This window comes from Acinonyx jubatus, chromosome E1 (assembly GCF_027475565.1).
Source record: "Acinonyx jubatus isolate Ajub_Pintada_27869175 chromosome E1, VMU_Ajub_asm_v1.0, whole genome shotgun sequence".
Lineage (NCBI taxonomy): Eukaryota > Metazoa > Chordata > Mammalia > Carnivora > Felidae > Acinonyx > Acinonyx jubatus.
Genome location: NC_069397.1, coordinates 4,012,501 through 4,028,661, shown reverse-complemented (window position 1 = coordinate 4,028,661; position 16,161 = coordinate 4,012,501). Strand labels below are relative to the sequence as shown.

Below are 16,161 nucleotides of genomic sequence, written 5' to 3'. Positions count from 1 at the left end.
GTTTCCTTAGAAGATGGCAAGTCGTTTTATTTAAAAACACTTTAAAATTTTGGGAACAACTCGTTTTTTGTGTTATTTTTGAGAGAGAGAGAGACAGAGCATGAGTGGGGGAGGGTCAGGGAGAGAGGAATCTGAAGCAGGCTCCAGGCTTCAGGCTCCGAGCTATCAGCACAGAGCCTGACGCAGGGATCGAACTCATGAACCGCGAGTTCATGACCTGAGCCGGTCGGACACTTAACCGACTGAGCCACCCAGGGGCCCTGGCTCAGGCAGCTCTTGATCTCGGGGTTGTGAGTTCGAGCCCCATGTTGGGTACAGGGATTACTTAAAAAATAAAATCTTTGAGGGGTGCCTGGGTGGCTCAGTCAGTTAAGCGTCCGACTTCAGCTCAGGTCATGATCTCAGGGTCGTGAGTTCAAGCCCCATACTGGGCTCCATGCTGAATGTGAAGCGTACTTAAAAAATAAACATAAAGTCTTTGAAAAAAAAAAAAAAGATCATTTGTTAGACTTGAATAACTCAGAGAGCCATTCACATGTTTCACTGATGGGCTTTTATTAAAATTGCATATAGGTCTCATACTTACACATTTTTTTTTTAAAGAACTTCCTTTATGCCTAGTATCAAAATACTACAATTATTTTGTTATATATTAAATATCTTCCTAAAGTCTCAATCATTTCTGTTCCATCCCTCCCCTAGAATCCTTCTTTATCGTGTGTTCGGCGTCTTGAACGTTTCATCTCAGGAAGCGCGTAGAGGTTTGAAAACGAGAAGCCAATGACAAGAATTGACTCGATGTTGCAGACTCTTCTCTACAGGGCTGTGGAGCTGGCCCACACCCAAATCACTCTCGAGTGTAGGGACTCACGCCCCGGAACTGTTGAAACCAATCAGTTCTTGCCCTGAAATAGTAAGGCTGACCCAACAGCACCCTCTGGTGGCTTGCACGGATAAAAGCACCGAACGGTTCAGGAAAGTATTTGGACATGCTATCTTGGAAATCCAGAATGCGGACACCAAAACAAAAAAAAACAAAACAAAACTAAACTTATTTTCCGGGGTCCCAAGACAACTGGCTTCCCGGAAGCCCATTCTCCACACACTCGAGCTTCTTACAAGCTGCTCAGTCATGAGAATGCCAGCTTCACACCAAGCTGGAACACGTCATCAAAAGCTGGACTCGGGTAACGTTTTCTTCCGACTCAAGGAAAGAGTGTGGTATTTCACCTTTTGCAAGGTGCCCAAAGGAGTGTGCTCCCCTGGGACAGTCCTCTGGGACGTGCCCAGGGCACTGGCCCTCGTGGACCTGACGGCTTTGCGAGGGAGGCGGAGAGAGCTGGGAGCCGACCATACATCCCTCTCCACGTGGGTGATGGGGGCTCTGGCCAGGCTCTCCTGAATCCGGGGGGAAGGAGAGGAGCCCCGAGAGTGCTCATCCGCAGCCGGGCTCAGCCTGCCGCTCACCAGGGACACTGGGGATGCCTGGGGGGCCACCTCTGGCCTCTCAGATCTGTTCTCCTTCTTGGAAAACACGGACCTCAGAAGGGTGAGGGTCCCCTGTGGGACGTCCCTGCCGTCCACATTAGCCCTCATTCTGATGCGGGTATTCTGGCGGCTCTCTGCACTGTTTCTAGATAATTCCGTGCTGCTCAGCGCCTCTGTGGGGGAGGGTGCTGTGCTGAGGCTTCCTGCCTGGCCACTTCCCTTGCAGTTCGCTGTCTTCTGGCCCTCCGGCCGGGCTCGTTTCTCATTCGGCACTGAGGGCATCACCGTGAGGGGCAGGTCAAACCGTCTGGGGAGCCTGATATCCTGACTCGCATTTTCCTTGGCTTTCCTGGCTGTATTCAGGCCATCTGAGGTTCCGGGGGCTGCACAGGGACTGGGGTGGCCTGAGGGGCAGGGTGCTCGGGCCAGCACTGTCTCACTGGCTGGCCTACCGTCTTCACCCTCAGCGGACTTCACGTCCTCGCAGGCAGCGCCCGTCAACAGCGGCACGATGGACTGGCTGGTGGATCGGGGCCTCCGCCTGGACTCCAAGTACTCCACCAACTCGACAGATGTACCGGGCGGTTTCTCCCTGGGTCTGAAAGACCAGCGGAGGGGCAAGGTCTTGAAGGCTCCCTGCTTGGCTCTGGAAGGCGTAGGCTCCTTCATGCTGATGCTTCGGCCTCGTACTCCCCGTACCAGACGCCTGGACTCCAGCTCTCCTGTAAGAGACACCAATAGCATCAGTGCCCAAATCCCCCTCCCAGCTGCAAGGCGTGACCATGCCCGCCATCGAACAGACCATGGCTGAGCACCCCTGAAGTATCGGGCACTGTGCTGGCCGTTGGGGACACAGCAGTGAGCAGGACACTGAGGTCCCAGCCTTCGGAAGCATCAATGTTTGCAAACGCTCAGCAAAAGTCCTTCCTTTTCCAGGTTAAATTAGGTACCTGTACCTTTCAAATGCGAGATTCTGAGATACCCTATCCTGGGCCAAAAGGAAAAATTAATAAATTGTGCGTTTAATTTTATCAGAGCTCCCACTTACATTTTCCTTCTGCGTTCTGCAACACCTGTGTATGGTTGGAAAGACACATTTCATGTGTAAGAGTTAAATGAGAAACGGAGTCTAGAAAAACAGTGTAATCCAACCTGCAAAAATACATACTTGTGTGCATGACACATGCATGTGAAAACATACAAACAAGTTTGTAGAAATAAACACTAAGATGACAAGGTGTCGAGGGGGCCATGGGATGCTGTGTGACTGATTTTCTTCTTAATCCTTTCCTAAACCTTAACATTTCTAAAGGGAATACACACATAACCAAGGATGTGTGTTTTTTCTTAAGAAACATCAGTTACTAAAACACTTCTATTTACAATAGCATCAGGGGCGCCTGTGTGGCTCAGTCCATTAAACGTCAGACTTTGGCTCAGGTCATGATCTCCAGATCCATGAGTTGGAGACCCACATCAGGCCCCTGCACTGATAATGCAGAGCCTGCTTGGAATTCCCTCTCTCTCCTTCCCTCCCCCACTCATGCTGTCTCTCTCTCTCCAAAATAAATAAACTTCAAAAAAAATTTTAAAAAAGAGAATAAAATACTTAGGAATTAACCAAGGAGGTAAAATTTATATAACAAAAACTACAAAACATTAAGAAGAAATTAAAGATGACATAAATGGAAAGACATCCCATGTTCATGGATTGGAAGGCTTAAATATTGTTAAAATGGCAACGTTACCCAGAGTGATCGATCTCCAGCTTCAATGCAAATCCCTATCAAAATCCCAACAGGGCTTTTTGCAGAGATGGAAAAATCCATCCTGAAATTCATATGGAATCTCAAGAGACCTCCACAGGCAGTCACAAAAAGACAAATACTGCATGATTCCACCACACAACGTACCCAGAGTGGTCGTAACCAGAGAGACAGAAAGTACGGAGACGGTTGCCAGGGGCTTGGGGACGAGGAGGGTGCGGTGTTATTGTGAAATGGGCAGAGGCTTTCAGATTTACAAGATGAAAAGAGTTATAGCGATGGATGGTGGCGATGGCTACGATACGATGGGAATGTATGGAATACCACTGAAATGTGCACTTGAAAAAGCTTCAAGTGATAAACTTTGTTATAAGTATTTTCACGCAATAATAAAAGTGAAAGTAAAAAGAAAATAAAAAAGAAAATAAAAAAAAGAAAATAAAAATAAAAAGTGAAAATAAAAGAAAAGCAACTTGCAGCATCTGCCTTCATTTATAAGATGCCTGTAATCACAGAGGGAAAGAACCTTCACCTGAAACACACAACTCACACGGTGGAGAGACAGTCTCGTGCGTTTAGAGAAAGACCTGAGGTCAACCCTACAAGCCTTCTGCCCCCAGATGACCGCCTGTATCATGGAGTGGGAGAGCAAGCCCTATACGAGCGAGGACCGTACCACAAATACAGCCCCGGTAAGCAGCACAGCCACCTGGGACGAGCCATGTGCAAAGGGACTTGGGATTGTCAGGGGACAGGCAACAGCTCAGTGTACTCTGGTGGAGAAAGCACAGCACTGGACACATCAGCCAGGCCCCCGGGGAAGAAATGACCAGGAGGCAGAGTCCCAATGCCCAGCAATGACTGGAGGGGTTGGACAGCATCTCCGAGGTTCCTGGGGAATTTTACCTTTCACGGATTATTTCCGGTAGTTTTTAATCACCTACATTTTTCCCCCCAACTTGGTATTGTTTTCTTTAAAGCATTTCTGTAGCTAGCAATAGACACGGTTTTACCCCAAATATTTTGTAATTTCACTGTCCATGGCCCACCATTAAATCCCCATACCTCGGGGGAATAAAAGGTGCTGGGGTCTGAGACACATAAGCAGTTTTTTTGTTTTTCCCTCTTTGCAACCCTGGGAAGGGCAGAAAACACTGCTTTTCTTAGGAGGATAAAGCTGTGACTTTCGGCTTTTCGAAATGAGGTAACACAGCCGGCAGCCTGGCAGGTGGCGAGGTGGCTTGGCAGTGCGTCCCCTCTTCCCGGATGAAAGGCCTGGGGCGCGGGCCCACGTCACCCCTGCAGCTCCCTTTCACGGGGGCCGCAGATGCCCATGCAAGCCCTTCCTTCCGCCTCTTCCTCGAGATGGCAGCAAGGAGGCACCTTGGCCGTCAGTGTGAGAGCAGAAGGGACGAGTAAGTGCCCACACTGATGCAGTGTCACCATTCACAAACGTCTCCCTTCCAAGGGGAGGGGAAAGTGCTCCCCCTGCTCCTCCCCGGGGGGACCTCCTGGAGGCTGGGAGCCAGAGGCAGAGGTGGCGTTCAGAGATGCTTGAGGGAGGGTACTTCCCTGCCCTGGATGGAATCTGTGGCCTTGCTCATGCCCAGTTGGCTGGAGAACCAGGAAGGAAGGGTCTAGAGCCTTGGGCCACATGGAGGACATGAATGGTCAAGTCCTTCCTGAAGGTTATGAGTCCCAGAGCCTGCAGGAAAGGCTTCCCAGGTCCTGTGAGGCCTCCTCACACAGATGGCGCCCATGCAGCTGGTGGGCATGGCCCCCACCCAAGGCCCCACCCATGAGTGACTGCAAAGACAGCAGATGCTACCCTGAGAAATGCCCCATCTGTTCCTATGTGGCTTTTTATCCTAGCTAATGAAACCAGGCATCGATCTGACCTCATGATGTGTGCTGTGAGCAAGGGGCGGGCCCCCCCAGCCCTTAGGACAAGACTCCTGGTCCAGTGCTCTCAGCTCTCAGGCTGTACAAGGGTTTCCTCTGACAGCCACCCACTCATGCATTTGACAGACATGTAATGAGAGCCCACTGTGTGCCTAGCACGTGTTTTCACCACTGGGGACAGAGCTGTGGGAAAAAAACACAAAGTGCTTGTCCCTGTGGGGTTCGTCAGAAAGCAACAACATGTGATGTCATGGGATATAGTGCTAAGAGCTATGACGAAGAACGAGGCAGGGTAAGGGGGGTGGGATACAGTGTGGTGACTGCGGAGTGAGGAGAGTGAAAGGGAGAAGGAAGCCATGTGGAGATGGGGGAAAACAGCCGCCAGGTAGAGGAAACAGCAAGTGCAAAGGCCCTGAGGCACAAGTGAGCTTGGTGGGTCAGGGAAGCAGCAGAGAGACCACCGTGGCTATAACCAAGGGAGAAAAGGTTCCCCAAGAGGCTCTTCATCTGCTGACTCCTTCTCTGTATTTGGAGGCATCTCTTTCTCTGGTTGAAGTCTGACCCCCTGACTTTCCTCTGGACCCTAGAGGGTAAGGACAAGCTCTTCAGCTGGGCTGAGCTTCGTCCACCTCTGAGAGTAAGCCAGTAGGACGAGGCTGGTGAGGGGAAAGGCTGCCTCAGGGGCCAAGGCCACCGCCCCTTCTATCGCTCCAAGAATCACGTCCGCTCAGGAGGGTGTGGAGGGGAGCCCCAATGGGCAAACGCAGAAGAAGACGACAGCACACATATTCTCTGATCCAATAGTCAGAGGATAAACAGAACCATCAGAAGAGGCCCCTAATGAACTGGCACCACCGGAAGAAATGGACAAAAGATAAGCTCTCAGGGAGATTCAAATACAGAGCAGGAGAGGACCGAAAAATGTCTTCCGGGTCTTACAATTCAGTAAATGCATTGGAGGCACGGAGGGTCATATTTGAGACTCAAATTAGTGGCCGAAAAGATAAAGGGAAAGGCAGTATCTCGCACCTGAGAGCCAAGTGACAGAGAGAAGTCACAGGGAAAAGCGAGAAGACACAGAGAACGGACCCAGGGGAGCCACCAGGCAAATGACAGAAATCTGAACAGTCAGAGAGACGATAAACCAAACAACACCACCCTGAAGAAAAGCCTGCATCACATAATCAACAATAGCCAAAGTATGGAAAGAGCCCAAACGTCCATCCACGGATGAATGGGTAAAGAAAATGTGGTCTATATATACAATGGAGTATTACTCGGCGATCATAAAGAATGAAATCTTGCCATTTGCCAACAACGTGGATAGAACTGGCGTGTATTATGCTGAGCCAAGTAAGGCATAGGAAGATAAATACAGTATGATTTCACTCATATATGGAATTAAAAAAATTTTTTTAACGTTTATTTTAGAGAGAGACAGAGTGTGAGCAGGGGAAGGGACAGAGAGAGGAGACACAGAATCCGAAGCAGGCTCCAGGCTCTGAGCTGTCAGCACAGAGCCCGACGCGGGGCTCGAACCCACGAACTGTGAGATCATGACCTGAGCCGAGGTCGGATGCTTAACCGACTGAGCCATCCAGGCGCCCCTCGTACATGGAATTTAAGAAACAAAACAGATGAACATAGGGGATGGAAGGAAAAATAAGATAAAAATAGAGAGGGAGGCAAACCATAAGAGACTCTTAAATACAGAGAACAAAACTGAGGATTGCTGGAGGGGAGGCAGGTGGGGGGCTGGGTAGTAAAGAGGGCACTTGTTGGAATAAGCACAGGGTGTCATATGTAAGTGATGAATCACTAAATTCTACTGCTGAAATCATTATTACACTATATGTTAACTAACTTGGATTTAAACAAAATTTTTAAATTAAAAATAAATAGGAAGGAGGGAGGGAGGGAGGGAGAGAGGGAGGGAGGAAGGAAGGAAGGAAGGAGAGAAAGAAAAAGGAAAGGAGAGAGGAAGGAAAGAAGGAAGAAAGGAAGAAAGGAAGGAAGAGAAAGAAAGATAAAGAAAGAAAAGAAAAGAAAAGAAAAGAAAAGAAAAGAAAAGAAAAGAAAAGAAAAGAAAAGAAAAGAAAGGAAGCCTGCATCTGTAGCCTGAAAGGTTCTGGGGGTTCTAGGAAGGGTTGATGAACAAAAACACAGACCCAGGCATATACTAGTGTTGTTTCTAAATTCCAAGGTCAACCACAAATTCTCAAAAGCTTCCAGACAGAAAGGACAAGTGACTCTCACGTGAAAAAAGAAAAAAAAAAAAAAAAAAAAAAAAAAGCACTTCTCACCTGCAACCCTGGGGCTTGGCAGACCGTGGGAAAACATCTACAGACACCGGAGAGAGAAGGAAGGACTTCAGTCCAAGGGCCCTCCAACCAGCCAAGCTGCCATTCGCTCCCCGGTGAAAGAAAATATTTGTGGCCACGCATCCCCCATCCCCGAAAAGAACTCTGACCAAACACTAAAGAATCAGAACCCAGACCTCAAGACAGAGGGGGACAGAAAGAAGACAGACGGGGGGTGTTCAACGGAGGCTGCCATAGGGGGCCCATCCACCTGCAACAGGGCAGGTGGTCCCAGGACGGGGAATATGCAGTGACGTGAGCATGTTTGGGATCTGGAAAGGCACGGCACTCAGAGCCTAAAACCCTCTCAGAGAAGCTGAGAGCTTGGGATCCAGGTGGGGGGAGGGGAGGTTCTAAAACAGACCAGGGGGCACCCGTGGGGCTCAGTCAGTCAAGCGTCCAAATTTGGCTCAGGTCATCTCACGGTTTGTGAGTTCGAGCCCCGGGTCGGGCTCAGCGCTGACTAGTGCAGAACATGCTTGGGATTCTCTCTCTGCGCCCAACCCCGCCTCCCCCCACCCCCCCACTGCCCAACTCACGCTTTCTCTATCTCTCTCTCTCTCAAAATAAATAAACTTTAAAAAAATAAATACGGGCTCCTGGGTGGCTCAGTTAGTTAAGCATCCAACTTCTGCTCAGGTCATGATCTCACGGTTTGTGGGTTCGAGCCCCGCGTTGGGCTCTGTGCTGACAGCTCAGAGCCTGGAGCCTGCTTCTGATTCTGTGTCTCCCTCTCTTTCTGCCCCGCCCCTGCTCGTGCTCTGTCTCTCTCAAAAATAAATAATGGAAGGAAGGAAGGAAGGAAGGAAGGAAGGAAGGAAGGAAGGAAGGAAGGAAGGAAGGAAGGAAGGAAGGAAGGAAGGGTAAAAAATAAAACAGACCAGAGGGACACTAAAAGCATTTCAAAGCACTCGCTTTGCAGGGGTGGGGGTGGGAGGGATAACGTGGAGACATCTTGCTGGGGGGAAGGACAGCAGGCAGGCAGGAAGGGAATAGTCTGGCTTCTCGTATCCATATAATAGGAAAATGCATTTACACATTGGGAAGGATAAGTAACAATTAATGCTAAGCTAGTCCGTCAGAGAAAGACAAATACCACAGGACTTCACTCATAGGTGGAATTTAAAATACAAAACAGACAGGGGTGCCTGGGTGGCTTAGTGGTTGACCGTCTGACTTCAGCTCAGGTCATGATCTCACTGTTCATGAGTTTGAGCCCCGCGTCGGGCTGTGTGCTGACAGCTCAAAGCCTGGAGCCTGCTTCGGATTCTGTGTCTCCCTCTCTCTCTAACCCTCTCCCGCTCACACCCTGTGTCTCTCTCAAAAATAAATAAACATTAAAATAAATAAGTAAATAAAATACAAAACAGATGAACATAGGGGAAGGGAAGCAAAAATAATATAAAAAAACAGGGAGGGGGACAAAACATAAGAGACTCCTAAATACAGAGAACAAACTGAGGGTTGCTGGGGTGGCTGTGGGTGGGGGGATGGGCTAGATAGGGGAGGGGCATTGAGGAGGGCAATTGTTGGGATGAGCCCTGGGTGTTATACGTAGGGGGATGAATCACTGGAATCTACTCCTGAAACCATTATTGCACTCACTATATGCTATCTAACTTGGATGTAAATTTAAAAAATTAATTAATTAAAAAAAACCCAAAAAAACCCAAGATGGAAAAGAACAGAACTTCCAAACAAAGGGGGAAAAAAAGAGAGAGCAGAGACCAATGAGATCGACTCAGTAAAAAACAAGGAAAAAGGAAAAAAAGAAACAATAATAAAAAAGTGTTTTAACGAAACAAAATCAAGTTTAGGGTTGTTACTGATGAGGGAGGCTGAGGTGGGCTGAGGACAAAATACAAGCTAGCAGCCCCCCACCCCCACCCCCACCCTCCATCAGCCCTCCTGGCAGGTGGGATGTGTGAGATATTCCCCAGGCTCTGCGAGAGGCAAAAACCACCTTAGCTCGACCATAGCCAGGCCTCCAGGATCCTGAGAGTCGTTAGCATATGAAAATCTCACCGGAAACTTCCCTTGGACCTGACCTCCCCCAACTCCCAAATGTATAACCCTTCTCTCCACAGGGTCTGGGACAGCTCTTTCTGCCCACGGGTCCTGTCTCCATGCTTTAATAAAATCACTTTTTTTGCACCAAAGATGTCTTCAAGAATTCTTTCCTGGCCATTGGCTCTGGATGCCCTACCACCCCAAAACCTCATCAGTTACATTAAAAACGGATGGGCTGGGGCGCCTGGGTGGCTCAGTAGGTTAAGCGTCCTACTTGGAACTAGGTCATGATCTCGCTGTTCCCGAGTTCCAGCCCCACATCGGGCTCTGTGCTGACAGCTCAGAGCCTGGAGCCTGTTTCAGATTCTGTGTCTCCCTCTCTCTCTGCCCCTTCCCCAGTCACACTCTGTCTGTCTCTTTCAAAAATAAATACTAAAAAAAAAAAATTAAAAAAAAACCAGATGGGCTGAATGCTCCCCTTGTTAAGACAGGCTCTTGATTTTGACATTCAAAAAAAAAAATAATAATAATAAAACCACAACATATTGGGGCGCCTGGGTGGCTCAGTCGGTTGAGCGTCCAGCTTCAGCTCAGGTCACGATCTCGTGGTTGTGGGCTCGAGCCCCGCGTTAGGCTCTATGCAGCTCAGAGCCTGGTGCCTGCTTTGGATTCTTTGTCTCCCTCTCTCTCTGCCCTTCCCCCATTCACACTCTGTCTCTCTCTCCTTCAAAAATAAATAAACAGGGGCGCCTGGGTGGCTTAGTCGGTTGAGCGTCCAACTTCAGCTCAGGTCACTCGCGGTCCGTGAGTTCAAGCCCCGCGTCGGGCTCTGGGCTGATGGCTCGGAGCCTGGAGCCTGCTTCCGATTCTGTGTCTCCCTCTCTCTCTGCCCCTACCCCGTTCATGCTCTGTCTCTCTCTCTGTCTCATAAATAAATAAACGTTAAAAAAAAAAAAACCCAAAAAACCAAAACATAGTGTTTACCAGAAACCACTTAAAAGTAACTGTAAGAGAAAAATTCATAAAACAAAAGAGAACAACAAAATGATACCAGGCCAGTGCCAACAAAAAGAAAGGAGGAAGGGGTGGAATGATTAATCTTGAACAAGGTAGAATTTAAGATTAAAAGCACTTGAGATAAAGAGCCACGTTACAAGGAGGACAATTTATAAAGAAGACCTAACAGTCGTCAGCTTCAGACATCTATTAACAAGGCAGCAAACCATATAAAGCAGATATTACTGAAGTCCGTGGCATAAAAATACAGCCATACAGAGGGTGCCAAATATGCCTGCTTCCTAGCGAGGCAGTCCTCGATAAGGTCAACGTAGAGACAAAGTGAACTGAATCCAAAAAACGACTCACCTGATTTAAGAGCTACGACCTCACAAAGACACAGTCGACATGACTCCACGCATGCAAAGAACATCGACAAAATAATCATGTACTTACTGTATCACAAAAAGGGAATGCTTTGGGAAAACCACATTCTTGGCTCACCATCCGCAAAATTAGAGAGAGTTACAGGGAGACCCCCAAATCATAAACGCTTGAAACTCCCAGATAACTTTTAAAGAGGAAATAAAAGCAGAAATAATGCAGTACCTGGAAAGCACTTCAAGTGACAAGGAAAACCTGGAAGGCCCAATAAAAGTCGTAGAGAAAATCAGTCATCAAGAGCACCTCGATCGTAAAGCTGAAGTCCCGGGACCCCTTATCCACCTGAGGGGACCCCTTATTCACCTGAGGGGTTTCTGCGTAAGACCCCAGCAATTTTTTCACATGGTCTTGCTTTCTTTGTTTCCTATTTAACAGAGAGAGAGAGAGAGAGCGAGCGAGAGAGAGAGAGCGAGCAGGGGAGCGGCAGAGGGAGAGAGAGAATCCGAAGCAGGCTCCATATATTCAGCACGGAGCCCAACGTGGGGCTCAATCCCACAACTCTGGGATCATGACCTGAGCCGAAATCAAGAGTCTGATGCTCAACTGACTGAGCCACCCAGGTGCCCCATCACATACATGGTTTTATTTTTATAAAACTTGCAGGGGAGCCTGGGTGGCGCAGTCGGTTAAGCGTCCGACTTCAGCTCAGGTCACGATCTCGCGGTCCGTGAGTTCGAGCCCCGCCTCGGGCTCTGGGCTGATGGCTCAGAGCCTGGAGCCTGCTTCTGATTCTGTGTCTCCCTCTCTCTCTGCCCCTCCCCCATTCATGCTCTGTCTCTCTCTGTCTCAAAAATAAATAAACGTTAAAAAAAAAAATTAAAAACTTGCAGAAGTAAGGTGTTTTTACATCCTTCTCCTTGGAGAGCTTCTCCTGACACCTGTCCCCGATTACAGAAGATGCAGTCCCCTTCAATATTCCTTGGATCCAGCCCTTTTGGTCCAAATGCCGTCCCCATTCCCACATCCCATAACTAGGGCTACTGGAAGGATGAAGTCCCCAAGCTGTCAGGGTTTCTCTCCAGAGGCCTGCTTGGCATTTGGGAGGGACAATTCTGTCCTGAAACGACACCATCTCTGGTCCTGCCCGCTGGGGACTACGTGCTACTTAGTCCCCTGTACTCGTGTTGACGGTGACAAAACTCTCCCCCAAACCCAGGGGGCGATTGGGTGGTACCCACCCTGCACAGAGACCTATATGCTGGAGCCGGATGTTGCCCAGGCTGACCGCTAACAAGAAAATGAGGCTGGGTTTTCAACCACCTCAACAGGCTCCAAAGCCCACCACCGTTTTAGTCAAACGTCAAGAGGGAACACTCCCTTTGGAAGCAAGGCTCTTGCAGGGTCCGCACGGCATGATCTCCAGTTTGGAATTTATAGCTAGCAGCCACAGAGGCAGGATGCCCGCAGCCAGAGGGAGTGGGGTCTGTCTGCACCCCTTGCTTCTCCAAGGAGGCGAGCTTGCACCTGGGGACATCCCAGCCTCGGCTTTCTCCTTTTCAAAAGGGCTTTTCGTTTCACCCTCTTGGAGATGCTGATGACCAGACGGAGAAGTAAAATGCCAGCCAGAGGCTGGGATAAACTTATTCGTCCATATTCCTTCCCCTCCCGCCCTAGTGCTGTCTCTTGGGGAGTGGTGGCGGGGGGGGGGGGGGTTCTCTGAAGCTGTGCCTGACTCGGGGCTGAGTACCATGTTGAAAAGCTGGGCCATCTTTTAAAGTTGCCTCCCAGTGGAGGCGTGAAATACACTCCCCCCCGGGAGAACTGAGACGTGGCCTAAGGTTCCAGGCCAAGGTTCCAGGCCCCTGGAACAGAACTGGGATGGATTTATGAGCGCGTCAGAGGCTCATGCTGATGGGGTGGACAAGCTTGGGAAAGAATGCCTTTGGTGTGTACGTGTGTTCACCAGATGCTGCCTCGATGTGCATCATGAGAGGGGAAAAGGAAAGTCCAGAGACAGGGTGGGTCAGAACATAACACATTAAACACTTGGCTTCCACAAAAAAAAAAAAAAAAACCAAAAAAAACAAACGCACTCTAAGGAAATCAGACACATGTCATAGGCACGTAGACACGCTCCGATCAGTATGCTTTCTAACTGTGAAATACTGGGAGCCAAGATGCCAAACCCTAAGGAACAGTCAACCCAACTGGGACACATAAACCATCATGAAACAGAGTGTTGGATTCAAAGATGCTCTAAAACCACCTGTAGCCTCAAGATTGTATCATCACATGCATTCACTCACAAAAACGTAACAAGAGCCTGCTACATGTCAGGTGTCCTGTTGGCCACTTTGATACAACGGGGACACAACGTATAAAGATGTAAATAGCTGATGAATGAACACATAGGCTATGCCCAGGTACAATCTCACTCCCAGATACCCACGTGCAGACGTACACACGACAAAAACACGTGAGCAAAGATGCGCACAGCAGGACCACTGGTGACAGCCCACACCAGAAACTACCCCAGTATCCAACCACAAGAGAATACGTAAATAAACTATGAACTCTTCTTATAACGTGGGGGCAGTCTTATAGGGATTTCTACAGCATCACCAAGGAACTTAAGAATCTATAAATCGAGGGGCACCTGGGTGGCTCAGTCGGTTAAGCGGCCGACTTCAGCTCAGGTCATGATCTCGCGGTCTGTGAGGTCGAGCCCCGCGTCGGGCTCTGTGCTGACAGCTCAGAGCCTGGAGCCTGTTTTGGATTCTGTGTCTCCCTCTCTCTCTGACCCTCCCCCGGTCATGCTCTGTCTCTCTCTGTCTCAAAAATAAATAAATGTTTAAAAAAAATTAAAAAAAAAAAAAAAAGACTCTGTAAATCGAGCCCCACGTCGGGCACTGCACTGACAGCTCAGAGCCTGGAGCCTGTTTCGGAGTCTGTGTCTCCCTCTCTCTGACCCTCCCCTGTTCATGCTGTGTCTCTCTCTGTCTCAAAAATAAATAAATGTTTAAAAAAAAAATTAAAAAAAAAAAAAAAAGACTCTGTAAATCGAGCCCCACGTCGGGCACTGCACTGACAGCTCAGAGCCTGGAGCTTGCTTCGGGTTCTGTGTGTGTCTCTCCCTCCCTGTCTGCTCCTCCCCCAGTCGCTCTCTCTATCTCAAAAAAAAAGAATAAACGTTAAAAAAAAAAAAAAAAAAAAGAATCTGTAAATTTGTAACTCAAGGTGCTTCCCCTGATGATCAAGCCAAACTTTTCCAGATCGGCCTCTGAGATCGATTTCATCCCATCCACGAGCCCACAGGGAAAAAGGAAGTGGTTTTCCCACCCCACCCACCGTGCTTTCTTTCCCAAATCCCTGCTTTTGGTGTTTACTGACCATCATCAACAGTCAACAGACGACAATGTCTCTGTCTATCTGCCTCTGTCTCTCATGGGAACTTAGACGTCTGTGCAGAGAACTTTAGGTGGCTGAGTTATTTCCAGGGCTGTTTTTTGTTGTTTTTTTTTTTTTTTTACCAATGGAATAAAGCCACACACAACATACATTAACTTAAACAGATATGGTGCTGAGCAAAGGAAACCGAACAGGAAAATATATGTACTGTATGACTCCGTTTACATCAAGTTCCAACACAGGCAAGACTGATCTATGGCATCAGAAGTCAGTCCCCCCCTCTGGAAAGGAGGGAAACAGTAACGACTGAGAGAGATACAAGGGGGTAGGGAGGGCCTGCAACGTTCTATTTCGTAATCTGGGTGATGGTTATGTGGATGTGTACATTTTAGGATAATTCATTAGATGTGCATTTGTGATTAACACACTTCTCTGTATATATATCATACCTACATTAAAAAGATCTTACTTTTTTGAAAGAGAGAGAGAGAGAGAGAGAGAGAATGAGCAGGGGAGGGGTAGAGAGAGAGAGAGAATCCCAAGCAGGCTCTGCACTGTCACTGCAGAACCCGATGTGGGGCTCGATCTCATGAACCCTGAAATTATGACCTGAGCCGAAATCAAGAGCTGGATGCTTAACCGACTGAGCCACCCGGGCGCCACCGAAAAATCTTATTTTAAAAGCTAATTCAGGAGCTAAGAGGACACACGGAAACTGTAAGTAATTAGTACATGCTGGTGCTTTCTGAGCAAAGGGGCACACAGGCATGCACACGCGTGCTCCGAGATTTTCCGGACGGACTGTTTCTGTGGTTATCCCCTGCCCTTCTTGCACCACCATTATTTTCTCCCTCTAGGGAGAGGATCACCTGAATCCTAACTGGATCGTCCGGATGCCAACGTGCTCTATGTCCCAGAAGAAAATATAAACACACGCTGCTGTCATCTGGGCCTCTCTCTGGCTCAGATGACCACAGTCAGCACTCCAACCTGGCCTCCCACCCTTGTCCCTCCCCCTTGTGATGGAGTCCCAGAGCAGACTTGGTGAAAATATAAATCCCAGCTCAGAATTCCCCAAGAGCTACTCACTGCCCTGGGGGCCAAAAGCCAACTTTGTACCACGAGCCAAAGGCGCGCTGAGCCCCGGCCCGTCGATCTCTAGCTGTCTTCTCTGGCCACTGCTCCCGTCCCTCTGCCTCTCACACGCATCCCACACTCACCCCCACCTCGGAGCTCCCCTGCCCGGAGCACATGCCCAACCTTCTCCACCACTCCCTCTCTCTCAGGTGTCTGCTCCAAAGCTGTCACTGCAGAAGGACCTTCCCCACCCGCCCCGTTCTAACGGGGCCCCTGCGTCCTTTCTCTCCCACCCCCAGCCTGGATTCCTCTGATGATCTACCTCCCCTTGTCCCTGCTTTATACCAGGTCGTTACACGCATCTACTGGTTTACGTGTTATCTTCCCCATTAGACGGCACGCTCCAGGGAGCAGAGAAAGAACGTACCTGCGGCTGGAGGGCAGCGGGCAGGGGAGGAGGCAGAGGGAGAGGGCAGGTCACAGAAGACCCCATAGGAGACATGGATGTCTCTCCTAACGACGGGCACTTTTTTTCAAATTTTTTAATGCTTATTTATTTTTTGAGAGAGAGAGAGCATGAGTGGGAGAGGAGCAGAGAGAGAGGGAGACACAGAATCCGAAGCGGGCTCCAGGTTCTGGGCTGTTGGCACAGAGCCCAACACGGGGCTCGAACTCATGAGCCGTGAGATCGTGACCTGAGCCGAAGTTGGACGCTCAACCGACTGAGCCCCCCAGGCGCCCCTGACGGACACTTCACACTCAAAGCCGAG

The 16,161-nt window shown here is 49.1% G+C and overlaps 1 protein-coding gene across 6 annotated transcripts in view; it reads right to left on the bottom strand.

The window, feature by feature from the left end:
- Positions 1-534: 534 nt before the first annotated feature.
- The window catches only part of USP43 (ubiquitin specific peptidase 43), a 63,559-nt gene continuing 47,932 nt past the window's right edge, over positions 535-16,161 (bottom strand). For 5 of the 6 annotated variants that reach the window (XM_053211870.1, XM_053211867.1, XM_053211869.1 and 2 more), the window contains one exon: positions 535-2,210. In XM_053211870.1, the coding sequence (XP_053067845.1) occupies positions 1,171-2,210 (1,040 nt within the window). In that variant the 3' untranslated portion in view covers positions 535-1,170. The remainder of the gene's footprint in view (positions 2,211-16,161) is intronic. The other variant, XM_053211871.1, reaches the window with a different exon arrangement.